Source organism: Pleurodeles waltl, chromosome 6, assembly GCF_031143425.1.
Source record: "Pleurodeles waltl isolate 20211129_DDA chromosome 6, aPleWal1.hap1.20221129, whole genome shotgun sequence".
In the NCBI taxonomy this organism is placed as follows: Eukaryota; Metazoa; Chordata; class Amphibia; order Caudata; family Salamandridae; genus Pleurodeles; species Pleurodeles waltl.
This window is the reverse complement of record NC_090445.1, coordinates 709472574-709486259: the sequence shown is the minus strand read 5'-3', so window position 1 is coordinate 709486259 and position 13686 is coordinate 709472574. Positions and strand designations below refer to the sequence as shown.

Here is a 13686-nt window from a genome sequence, read left to right as displayed (position 1 = left end):
GGTCCCCACAAGTAACTTGTGGCTTCCACACATGGATGAAAAAAGAGGGATGTATAGTAAAACAGGAATTGACAGATAAAGATAAGAAAAACAACAGAGAAAGGAAGGAAGAAAGTTTTTTTTTTTAAAGAGAAAGGATGCACACTGAGTCGAAGCAAAGAGCAAACAAAAAAGAAGAAGAAAGAATGAAGGGGAGAGAAAAAATAGTGAAAGAATAAACACCTGAGAAGAAAAATGAAAGGAACGAAACAAGGCAAGAAATAATCAATTTTTTGCACGTTTGAAAGAGGAGGTAGCAAGAGGAAGAGGGAAATAAAAAAAGAGAGAGCTGTAGAAATAAACAGTTGAAAGAAAGAGCAAAACAGCAGCAGATGTATTAGCAGAGTTACATGTGAACCCCAATAAAACAATATTGGGGCATTCAGATCAGGATTGGGGTTATAGACAGAGCTGTGTCCAACCCAGTGCTGGAATAATAGAAAGGCAGCGGTTGAGGAATAAGAAACAGAGAACTGTGTAATTCCTGGTATTGGAATGATGGGGCACTGCAGGTTAGGGTTGAGGGGCACTGACAGAGTTGTATGTGGGCTGCAGTACTGGAATAGTAATGGGCACACAAGGTCAGAAGTGAGGTATGTTAATGAAGCTATTTGTGGAATCTAGTATTAGCGTGCCAGTGTTAGCCTGGAGGTGCCCTGGTGAAGCTGCAAGTGAGACCCAGCATTGGAGTGGCCTTGCCTCTAAACCACAGAAGCAAGGAATCCTGAAGGGCGTGTGTGAGCCTTAGTACTGAGAAACAATGTGCACTAAATGTTAGAATTGATGGAGTCTGGAAGAACTGTGGTGATTCCCTTCAACAGTGGCAGGGGATGTTATACTTAAGGTGCACTGTCCAAAGTGTGCCTTGCTCTTTTGGGTCCAGTATTGGCTTGGCAGTGGGACTGAATATTAGAATAGAGCTGTTTAGCACATCTGACCTTTTTTGGCTACTTGTCATTAGTTTATAAGGGGACACGTTAGAGGTTCTGTGGACCGTTTGACTGCACTTAGAGTAGTTCCCACCATAAAGCTCAGTTCCAATCCAAATCAATAGCAATATCAATCAATGACATCAATAATCCTGGGAGTCACTCATTTCTACTCACCATGACCCCTTGGCCATGAATAACCACACCTTTATGTAAAAGTTAAAATGTTTATTTCCCTATATTAACACTGCTAATATCACGTAACGTAGTCTCAAAATCAAATGGTAAACATACAGAAACAATACTGGTTGTCCAAATCTTCTAAAGAATCGCAATTTAATCAAAGCTTGGACAACTACACATTCTAAAGTTACAGTACAAATCAATAGCAAGAATAACTGTGCACTAGAAATAGCATACATTTAGATGTCTGTCCTGGTGTACATAGGATTCGCCAGATCTCAGTTGAAAATTCTTTCACTCATTGTGACTCATGCTCTGGCTTGTTGACCACCCCTGATTGACCTATTAAACCAGACAAATTACAACAGAAACTGAGTGTCCAATTCACTTTTCAATATACTCCGGAGTCTTAGACCTCGCAGGGCCTATATGCCAATAACCACCTGGACACTTTTTTAGACAAAGCGCCACACACATGTGAAGTTCGACAACTTACCTAATTTCACACTTTGCAGGATGCAAATGCCTTCAACAACTTCATTTCGAGTACGCAAACTCCCTAACCCTCACAAACATCACAATTCACCTGCGATTTGCATAAGCTGTGCAAGCGCAAAACCTATTCCATTCACACTGTCACTAGAACGCCGAGAACATCCTCAAACAATCATTGGCAAACTGGGAAAGTCATTCTAAGTATTTAGGGGTACATTTTCCTCCACTTTGTATCATTGAATCTGAAAATCCAAACTTTCTGCAAATTGTTTTCTCTCTAGGGGACTAATCCTGTACGGGGCCTTTATGATGGGCTGTTACGGAGACTAACCATCAAACTCTGCTACCATCACTGTTAGCGCATCTGACCTTATTTAGCCACTTATCATTAGTTTATAATGGAACGCGTTAGAGTTTCGGTTGACCTTTTGACTGCGCTTAGAGTAGTTCTCACCATAGAGCTCAATTCCAATCCAAATCAATAGCAATACCAATCAACGACATCAATAATCTTGGGAGTCAGTAATTTCCACACACCATGACCCCTTGGCCATGAATAAACACACCTTTATGTAAATGTGAGAATGCTTATTTCCCTATATTAACAATGCTAATATCATGTAACTTAGGGGGTCATTATGACCCTGGCGGACGGCAGTAATTTGGGGAAAGGCTGGTGGTACCTTTTCCCAAATTATGACATTGGTAGTTTGGCTTAAGCCAAACCTCCAATGTACCTCTCCGTCCACCAGGGTACCGCCATGGTTTTTGTGGCAGTCGTACTGCCATGAAAACCATGGCAGTAGGCACTATCAGTGCCAGGGAATTCCTTCCCTGACACTGATAGGGGTCTCCTCCGCCCCCTCTCCCTCCCCAGAGTCCTCCCACTCCCTCTCCTGCCCCACCACACATTTGCACACCCACACACGCACACATATACACTCGTACACACATGCATACCCACATCCACCCATGCAAGCACATATACATACCCACACTGCAACACACACTAACATACATTGTCGCACACACGCATTCACAACACACAACATACATGTACACTCACATTCAGTCATTCACGCATGCATTCGATGCGACTCACACCCGCATGCACACATACAAAAACAGACACGCACACCCACCCACACACAAAACCCACACACACCACCCCCCACCCCCCTCTCCTGTTGGAGAACCCAACTTACCTGCTTGCAGGGGGTCCTCCGGCGGGAGATGGGACGCAGTGCTGCTGCCAGCAGCGGCGTCCGCCAGAAAAACACCGCCAGGCCATATCATGGAACATGATACGGTAGGCGGTGTTTTGCTTGTGTGGCGCTGCTGGCAGCAGCACCACCTTACTGCCGTCCACTGCCATGACCGTCGATAGAATTCCGCCAGCCTTCTGAATAGCAAGAATAACTGTGCAATAGAAATAGCATACAGCAAAGAAAAGACATTGACTATTGTTAATATGTAGCAGGTATCAATCAGTGAGTTTCCGAACTAATATTCTGATGAGAATAGCATGTTTGGGCTTCATGCAAAACAGTTTAGTCAACACAAATTTGTAAAAAGATCTAACTATGGCTGTATCAAAATTAGCAGTTGGTACCTAAGGACAAAAGGAAATAGACATAGCAATCAGTAACATCGTCTTATACCTTGCATCAGTATGGTTCAGCAAGTTGCGACTGTCTTCGTCAATTGGACATCTGTTCGGTCAGTGTTAGACCTGACAGCCTTAGGATGGTCACCCCTAACTTTTTGCCTGCCTCCCTCCACTTTTTGGACACTGTTTTGCTGGTTTTAGGACTCTTCCCACTTTACCACTGCTAACCAGTGCTTAAGTGCATATGATCTCTCCCTTCAAACATGATGACATTGGATCATACCCAATTGGATTAATTAATTTGCTTGTAAGTCCCTAGAAAAGTGCACTATATGTGCCGAAGGGCCTGTAGATTAAATGCTACTAGTGGGCCTGCAGCACTGATTGTGCCACCCACTTAAGTAGCCCCTTAACCATGTCTCAGGCCTGCCATTGCAAGGCCTGTGTGTGCAGTTTCACTGCCAATTCGACTTGGCATTTAAAAGTACTTGCCAATCCTAAAACTCCCCCTTTTCTACATATACGTCACCCCTAAGGTAGGCCCCAGGTAATACATTGGGCAGGGTGCTGTGTAGACAAAAGGCAGGACATGTACCTGTGTAGTTTACATGTCCTGGTAGTGTAAAACTCCTAAATTAGTTTTTCACTGCTGTAAGGCCTGCTCCTTTCATAGGCTAACATTAGGAAACCCTCATATACTGTTTGAGTGGTAGCTGCTGATCTAAAAGGAGTAGGAAGGTCATATACTGACTGGTGAAGTTGGATTTAATATTCTGTGCCTTCCAATCCAGGTCTGCCTAGGTTCAGTTGACAGCTCCCTTGTGCCTTCACCCAGAAAAACCCCAAACACAGGATACTCAGCCACACTTGCATACATCTGCATATTGAATGGGTCTTCTTGGGCTGGGAGGGTGGAGGGCCTGACACTTACATGGCAAAGGACAGTAGCTTACCCTCACACAAAGGACTGCCACACCCCCTACTGGGACCTTGGCAGATAGGATTGAACTGAAAGGCGGACTTGTACACTTCTAAGCCACTCTTTGAAGTCTCCCCTACTTCAAAGGCACATTTGGGTATTTAAACAGGGCCTCTCCCCTTACCAACTCAGACACTTCCTGTAGAAGAAACCCTGAACCAGAACCTGCAACCTGCCAAGAAGAACTGCCATCTGCCCAAAGGACTCACCTGACTGCTTTCTGAGAAGGACTGCTACCATGCTGTTTCCCTGCTGCCTTGCTGCTCTCTGGTTGTGCTGAGAAGTGCTCTCCAAGTGCTTGGATAGAGCTTGCCTTCTGTTCCCTGAAATCTCAGGACCAAAAAGACTTAATTCCTGCAAGAATAACTCCCTGTGTGGCAGATATCGAAGCACAGCTTGCAGAAAATGACGCACAGCCTGCACTGCGGTGATAAAATCACTGCATGCCAAACCAGAACAACGCAGCCCGACTTCACAAGGAGAACATCGATGCAGCGCCAGAGTTGCGACCGGAAATTCTATACGCGGACCACTGGTTTGATGCAAAGCTGAGCCGGAACGACGCAGCCCGTCTTCCTGAGAGGAATCGACGCAGCGCCTGCCGTGTGGTAGAAATTTCTATGCAACGCCCGCCAGATCGACGCAGCTCCTGTGACTTCATCCTGCAAGTGCCGGATTTTACCGCATCGTCCACGGGGCCTCCGAAAACCCCGCAACCCAAAGATGATCCAAGACCGAGCATGCCAAGCTATGAAAGGATGGGCAGAGATTAGTTTTGGATTGTGTGTGACTTACCCTGACTCGAGTGAGGGTCCTTGCTTGGACAGGGGGTAACCTGACTGCCAACCAAAGACCCCATTTCTAACAGTCAGCAAAGCATCGGAATTCAGCAATAAAGTTCAAGCATGTCTCATTTCGGGATGGTCAAGAAAGATAGTGAGGAAATGGCCTCTCTTTTCTCCGTGCAGTCTGACTAAGTTAGATTCCCTAAAACTACTTCTCACATTGCGATTGTTCAAAAGAATCATATATTTACATTTAGTCCAATGAAAGTAAAACCTTGTATCTAAGAATTTATTAAACCATTGTTCTCATGTCGATAATTGGCTCTTATCCTGTTCCCGTTGTTGGGCTTGCCAGGTAACAAATTTGTATTGGCTTATACTCTAGTCATCCATTGTTATTTCCTGGGAACATTGCCTTTACACACACTAATTTATAAAAAGTATCTATAGCTAGTAAAACATTTTCTAGCAAGCAGTTCTCATGGGAAAGAATTTCCGCTACCTGCATTTGGTCAACTTAATGGACAATTACATTTTTAATACTCTATGCAGCCATTTTATGACTTGTCTAAGCAAAGCAACTTGACATGAGGCTGTGCAACTGGGCCCTAGACCTTGCTAAATTAAGACCTATGATTTATGAAGCGAATACATAATACATGGCCATTAATAGGACATAATACTACATTAATCCAAACATGAGCTCGACATTTTACATTAATAAGCTATTAGTAAGTATACCGTGATTATTGGTGGTCACTCAAGTACGCACATTTTCAAAAGCGTGCATTATTTTCTACGGTAACTCTTTTTCTAACTAAATTTAACATTCATAATACATGAAAATTCATTAGTAAAGTTTCAGTGTTAGCTGCTGTAATGGAACTGTATGTGAGCTGGGTCCCAATATAGGAACAGAAGTGACCATGCCAGGGTAGAACTGAGGTGCACTGATGAAGCTGAGCCAAGGTCCCAGTACTGGAACATCAGTGTGTACTGACTGTAAGAGTTTAGGCCCTCTGGCAGACAGTGTTTTTGAGGTTCTGGCACAGGCATGGCTGAGGGGATTGGATTGTGTGAACTGAGGTGCACTGATGGAGCTGTGTACGAGGTCCCAGTACTGGAGCAGCAGAGTGTACCGACTGCAAGAACTGAGGTGCTCTGGCAGACAGTGTGTGTGGGGTTCCTGGCACTGGCACGGCTGAGGGCTTGGAGTGTGTGAACTGACGTCCACTGGCTGAGCTCGCCCGAAGTCCCTGTACTGGAGCAGCAGAGTGTACCGACTGCAAGAACTGAGGTGGTCTGGCAGATGGCGTGTGTGGGCTTCCTGCCACTGGCATGGCTGAGGGCATGGAGTGTGTGAACTGAGGTGCACTGATGGAGCTGCGCCTGAGGTCCCAGTACTGGAACAGTAGTGTGTACTGACTGTAAGAACTGAGGTGATCTGGCAGGCAGCGTGTGTGGGGTTCCTGGCACTGGCATGGCTAAGGGCTTGGAGTGTGTGAACAGAGGTGCACTGATGGAGCTGCGAGTGGGATCCCAGTATGAAGCAGAAGTGGGCACTGTCTCTAAGGATTGTGGAGCTCTGGTAGAGTTGTTAAAGAAAAATCCAATCCAATCCAAGGAAGAGTGAGAGCCAGGAGGCTGAGAGAGGGTGCAAAGATCCCACAAAGACCAAATGTGACCAAGATAACACCCTGATTTATAGCCTTGTTTACAACTAAGCTTAGAGTAAGAATGCTCTTCAAATAAAAACTGAAGCTTCCCTGTACAGGAGCAAGAAACAAAGTTGAAAAAAGTCCCCTACAAACTAGATAAACAGGACACAGCGTAATTATACAGAAGTGGTCCCTGCTCCCACACAGAAGAAGGAGGGACAAGGAGGCATGACTGACCACTGGCATGCAAAGATTGTTAAATGACACTGAAACTAACAAATTAAATAGATGGAAGCCCACAGAAGAAGTATACTTGAAAGTATACAATAGGTTGTATGCCTACGCTTGACCTAAAAATGCAGCTGTGAGCGTCTTCTTCACATCTTGGACAAACTTTTTCCCTTTGTCTTTTCATTTCACATGAACTTTGACTTGAACTGTTGCCATCCAGCGACAGGAAACACAACAGGAGCAGCAGGTGAGTCTTCCCACAGTCAGCCTCTCGCATGTTATTGTGCTTTGCTCTTCACATATAATTTCAAATTTTACTTTTTGTCTGTGCATTGGTGCCGTTCCTAAGGTGTGTGATGGCAACGCCACTGAGTTTCTTTAAAGTAAATAACAGGGTGGGCTAAATGAGACCACCGAAGGTACAGCGATAAATTGATAAAACTTCTCACCTTACTCATTATGGCCCTGACTTTAAAACCTGGATAGCGACATCCTATTCCTGATGTCCTGTAACATAATGTATGAGTGTATACAAATCACTGCACTTACCTCAGTCTGTATCTACTTATTTGATATATTATGCATAGTGCACTTATGCCAAAGAGTTGTACTGTGCATGAGCAGTCAAAGAATCACACTGTTGGCCAATACTCTGAGACACCACAGGGTAGAGTTAAAGACAAGAATGGTACGGTGTCATTTTGTTGATGGGAGTGAAAAACTTTCTTGAGAATGGGCTTTGAAGGGAGTCTGAAAAGGGCAAAGAGCAGGGTGCAAGCTATCATCTGGGTGAGAGACTTATGTAGCATTGAGTCCGGCAGACTTTTAAACAAACATAAAAGACAAGACGGTGCAGAAGTTCTTAGCCAGTGCATTGGGAAGCACTGCCTAAGGAGCGGGTGGGAACATAAAGCAAAACGTATGTGAACAGAAAAGGTGGAGCTAACTTGTGAATGCAATTAAAGATAAAGCCTAGACAGAAAGTAAAATCGGAAGTGGAAGGGGAACAAAAGAAGGGTAATTATTTCAGAAAAAAATGAGATTATTAGCAAGGAAGAGCTTCAATGCTAACCAGGCGCCAGAGTAAAGAGGGATTGAAGAAGGTGAGTGAATAATCAGGTGAGTGAATAATGAGCAGTAGTCAGTTGGAGAGAAGACTACAGTTAGAGCGAGAGCTTTAGTTTCAGAGAAAGCCAGACAAGGTGTATTTCAAACATACTTTACATCTAAAACCGACAGGAGCAAGCAACCAACAAGAAGTGATGTGGTCAGACTGCTTAAAGTAAAGATTATGCCATGATTGCTGGTCAAAAAACATTAGTGATGACTGGAGGGAGGAGGGCTGGAGGGAGGAAACCGGGCATTAAAATAAAGGATCTCACTCTTGGAACTGAGGCATACTTCCCAAGTGAATTGATCATTGACAGAGACTGAGAGAAAGTACTCCCAGATTGAGTGAGAAGTGATCACTATTCATTGGGGGTGCAAACATTTTTATCTGTATGTGTATGGACACCCGTTCATTTTCACCACTGACCATAAACCGCTCATTCCGTTATTTCATGGCACAGCCTCCAAGCCATCCCCAAGCATAAAAAAATGGATGCTACAGTTGCCAGAATCTAATTGCAAAGTGGAATATCACCCTGCGGATTACTTCTCAAGACACCCTAGGCCCACCACCCCTGCTGAAGAAGGCTCTAGAGACAGAAGAATATGTGAGGTGTGTAGGGGAGAGGTTCTGACCCCTGCCCATCTCAATGGAAGCTATACGGCATGCCACTCAAGCGGATGACAACCTCCAGTGAGCCTTGCAAGCCATAAATACTAATACTTGTCACACTGGACAGAAACAGTGGTGTTTTCTCACCCCAGAAGCGCAGAGGACCATGGATAGGCTGCAACGTGTTTGACAAGAGTTGACAGTCAACAACAATGGGTGTCTTCTCTGAGGGCACCGGCTAGTGATTCCATCCAGCCTCGCTAACAGAGTGGTCCAATTAGCTCATGCTGGTCACCAAGGAATGGTGAAAACTAAGAGCAGATTGAGAACCAAAGTGTGATTTCCAATGCTGGATGACAGAGTCGAAGAGCTGGTATGCTCCTGACATTGGTGTCAAGCAACCAGAGAGCCTAGTGCACCTGTCAATATAGAGTACGAGAAACGACCTCACAAAACCTGGATATCAGCCAGCCTTGACTTTGGGAGCTTACCTAAAGGCAATCATGTGATGGTAATGATTGACGACTACTCCCGCTACCCTGAGAGGGAACTGGTCCGAGCTCTGACAGCAGCCAATGTGATCCCGAAGTTGCAGAAGATATTTGACACCCATGGACTTGTCAAAGAGATAAAGACTGACAATGGTTCCCCGTTCCAAGGGAAGAAATTTGCAGAGTACTTATGCTCTCTGGGCATAAAAAACTGAAAGATCACTCCCCGATGGTCCCAAGCCAATGGAGAGATCGCAAGATTTATGAGGACCCTGAACAAAGTGGTCTGCATTGCAGCGGCCATGAGCGAACCACCGGAGAGTGCAGTGTATTCTTTTCTCCGTGATTACCATCAGACCCCACACTCCACCAGAGGAGTAGCACCAAATCACCTCTCAATGGGCCATGTTGTGACAGATATCATTCCTCATCATGAGTCCTGGAAGCCCATACCTGTGAATGACGACCGAGAATATTCCAAGAGGAAGTGATCTAACGATATGGCAAGTTGTCACCGGCGATCACGTCATTCAAATGTGCAAGTCGGAGACCATGTTCTTGTACAGGATAGATTCCCTGGCAGCAAGTTTTGGCTACCATTTGAGGACCGACCCTTGACTGTTACTAGATGCCAAGGGTCCCTTGTGGTGGTGAAAAGGGGATCTGATCAGATTGCTCACAACATCTCGTGGTTTAAACAGTTTCAACCTCCCTTGCTGGTGCCTGATGAAGACACAGAAAATTATCCCTGTCCAGTAGAGTCTGATGAAGCCTCGGAGGTCATTAGACCAGAGAGGCTTCTGCCCAATGAGGACTCTGTTGACAGTGAGCGGGCGAAGTCTGAGCAGAACAGTGCCCCTGTCATCAGCCCCGGAGTGTTGGTGTCACCTGCTGGACGGGCAGCTGAGTCACAATACAGTTTAAGAAGCAACCCCGCACCTTCGACCAGACTGCAAGATTATTAAGTATAAATAAGTGATGTAATAACTATGATGACACTGGTTTTGGCAGTTGGTTCAGAACTGTTTGTTTTGTTTTGTAATTTTGGGAGGGATGTAGTGTCACACTTGTGATGAAACAGGGACGCGTGCACTACCATGTTGTTCCTGCTGTGAGGGGTGTTGCGGACGCAACCCTTCCTTGTTTGGTATTATGTTGTGGCCCGCAGGCCATGTACAATTAGATAATTAAAGAGGCATGACAAGCCGGTGTGGTTAGTTAGACTGAAACACAGAGTGTTGATAACCACGACCGCTGGGCCATCGCGCCAAAGCCAATGCGCAGTGTGCGGTCTGTTATTTGCCACGCAGCAAGACAAAGAGCACACACCCACACACAAACATACTATTGTGTCGATGGACACGACATGCTGCACCTGCTCCCTCATGTCCAATCAGCAACAATGGGAATAGAGTACTGAGGATTAGGTGTATGAAAACTGTGCATAATTTAATTTCAAGTAATCACACAAAATTATGTGAAATTACACGTAATTACAATTAAGTACTTGAAATGCAAGTCCATCATTTCGCACTATAGTCTTTTTGCTTGAAATGTCAATCCACGTCAGTTTTTGGCATGAGGATGCATTAAAAGAAGAGCACTGCCAACAATAGCCGCTCGTGTTCAGTTGCTACTGTGTGTTTGTGGCGAATTTTTACCAAGAAATACTGTGATGTGTAATTAGCAGTAAATTACATAAAGAGTCATGGCAATGTCAACGTAACATAAAATTACGGTAATTATACTGATGTAATTTACATTTCGCCCAGGTTGACTGAGGATCCTGGCATTATGTGTCCTCTTTGTGGGCCTGCAGTAATATGTATATGGCTCACTTTACACCAATCTCTTTCTGCACCAGAGATGGTCTTGTATTTTAAGAAGCGGTTACTAACAAGGAGCCTTTCAAATGTCATTCTTGCTTGGTCAGCTTCAAGGGGTTCACTCACCAATTATCTAATCTGTCCTGCAGGCTCTGCACAGTGCACCAGGTTAATTGATCATGCCCGATCTAGCAGTAAAGCTGTCCACTACTCTGTAATCAGGGGCTTCCAGTCTTCTGGACCCAAAGTTGGGATAGGCCTCCTCGACAATCCCAGAGGACTGGAACACTGTCAGGTGCTCTTTAAGGCAGCCTGTGTCAGCGGAAAATGGAGAGGGTGCCCTCAGGCTCTACAGCGACCCCTGTTGCGGCAGGACCTTCAAGGCTTGCCTATGCACATAGAGAGGCATTGACACTCCAGACTCCGCACTTTGTGCAAAAGGACATTTATTAGGACAGGATTGCATAAGTACTGTAACATGTAACCAACAACATTTCTTAAGATTAACATATTGAAACGGTATCTTCTTTGACCTCCCCTCAAATCCTTTCCCATAAGGCTTTATGCATTCTTTGCACCTTGTTCCACTCAATTCAACCTATCTCTTACATGTTCGTCACCTCCTTTACCAAACAAATACCAAATACCACATCTTCCTCCTACTTCAGGCATCCTACCAAAATATCTTCATTCACCTGTCTTTCATCCTTAATCCCCCTGAGGGGTGTACCTGCCCGCATCTGACTCTCCACCCTTCCAAATACTGCCCCTCATCATGCACCCCATCTTACCATGGCAACCACAAAGCTCCCACCTCCAACATACTGCAGGGCAAGTGGGTGGCTCAACGGAGCTCGTCAGCCACCTGAGGTCTGTGAAGGAGTCAAAAAGGGCATCACTTCCCTTTCTGACTCCTTAAGTGCTTTCCCAATACCCCTCATTCCCCCTGTACCCCACCATTCTTGTCCTCCCTCCTTTGCAGCCTTGTGAAATCCCCAGGGGAAGACTAGACTGTGTCTAGCTTCCCCCAGGGCCCTCCATTGCAGTCACCAGGCTGAAGATCTGGAATTGTGACAACAGGTCCTGTGGTCCAAACAATACATCCACTGCTGGCTTTACAGAACTGAAAGTGCTGTATGGGCCACTTGCCATGTCTAAATCGCTCTCCCAGGTGCCGATCTTGTCAGATATTGCAAGCGAGGCAGAAATTCTTCATGTTGTGCAGCCATCTTGGCTGCTCTGTACATCACTCCTCTTCACATAATATTTTTTAATCACTAATAACTTTACGTTCATTTCAGTTACACTTATAGATTGCATTTCATTAATTACATCTTTTTTCCTAATTTTATGCAATTAATTCTAAAATGAACAACTATGGTTACGCTCATATTATTTAATATTCATTTCTGTTTAATTTCATATTTTTTTTAAACTATGTTTCTTAAACCTATCCCAAATAATTACACATGTGTGTGTACATTTAGGTACATTTTAAAATTAATTTATTGGCTATTGTCCAATGTTAAGGACTCCCATTGCAAATACATGAAATATACTGTTGGAAATTGACCCTTTCTGTAGGGTCACCCCCAAACTTTTTGCCTTCCTCCTCCTATTTTTCTGACCCTGTGTTTCTGACCTGATCATGCCACCCACCACAGTAGCACTTTAAACATCTCAGGCCTGCCACTATAGAACCTGTATGTGTAATTTTAAATTGCTATTTCGACTGGGCAAGTGCAACTACTTGCCAGTCCAAAACCTTCTTTTTTATTACTTGTAAATCACCCCTAAAGTAGACCCGAGATAGACCCATGAGCAGGGTACAGTGCATTTACAACATTGGACATGTAGTTTTAAGTTTAACATGTCCAGGTAGTGAAAAACTGCTACATTTGTTTTTCACTATTGCAAGGCCTATCTCTTCCATAGGATAACATTGAGATTACCTTATAACATCTTTTAAGGGTCCCTCGCAGTTGGAAAAAGATAGAAATGTGGACTTTGGTGTCTGTGGATTCAGATTTTAAAATCACAACTTAACGGTAAAGTCGGATTTTAAATTGTAAGTCTGAAAATTCCACTTCTAGAAAGTTGTCATTTTCTTACTTAACCATTCTGTGACTCCGCCTGTTTCTGAATACACGTCTGGGGTAGATGACAGCTGTTTTTTTTGCATTCCCTTTACGCAGTCGCACAATGGGAGCTTAGGTGTGACCTAATGGGTCTTAATGGCCCATTAACTGGCTTGATGGGGGGTGCAGGGTGTGGCACTGCCTTCCTTACTCCTGATTGGGGTAATGCCTTTCCTCACACAAAGAACTGCATAACCCCCTGTGGAGTGTCTGGATCCAGGGAGGAAAGGTCAGCAACCTTGTGGACCTCAAAGAGAGGCCTGGAAGTTTATCTCACCTTCCAGAGCCAGGGTACCAAAGTATAAATACTGGACCCAAACCCCAACCAATCGGACCTCTACTAGAACCATGGGCACCCTGCTAGGAAGAATGACTGCTGTGCTGCCAGGAGGGACTGCCACTCTGCAACTGCATTGCTGTTTTGACCTACTGCTGCTGTGTGCTGTAGAAGGGTCTGCCACTTTGCTGTTTGCTCTGCTGTGTTGGCCTGCTGCCTGTTGCTTCTCTCCTGCAGTGAGAGGGGCTGGATTTGCTCTCTACATCCTTGAGCCCAAGTGTTTCCAAGCCCTTGCTGGCCTGCCCCCTGTTCTTCTGCAGTCA

General features: G+C 44.8%; 1 protein-coding gene across 1 annotated transcript in view; it reads left to right on the top strand.

Moving 5' to 3' along the window:
- Positions 1–13686, top strand: part of DMBT1 (deleted in malignant brain tumors 1) — a 624760-nt gene that overhangs the window by 334697 nt on the left and 276377 nt on the right. Inside the window, exon 60 of the mRNA XM_069239169.1 lies at positions 7129–7155. Coding sequence (XP_069095270.1) covers positions 7129–7155 — 27 coding nt within the window. The remainder of the gene's footprint in view (positions 1–7128; positions 7156–13686) is intronic.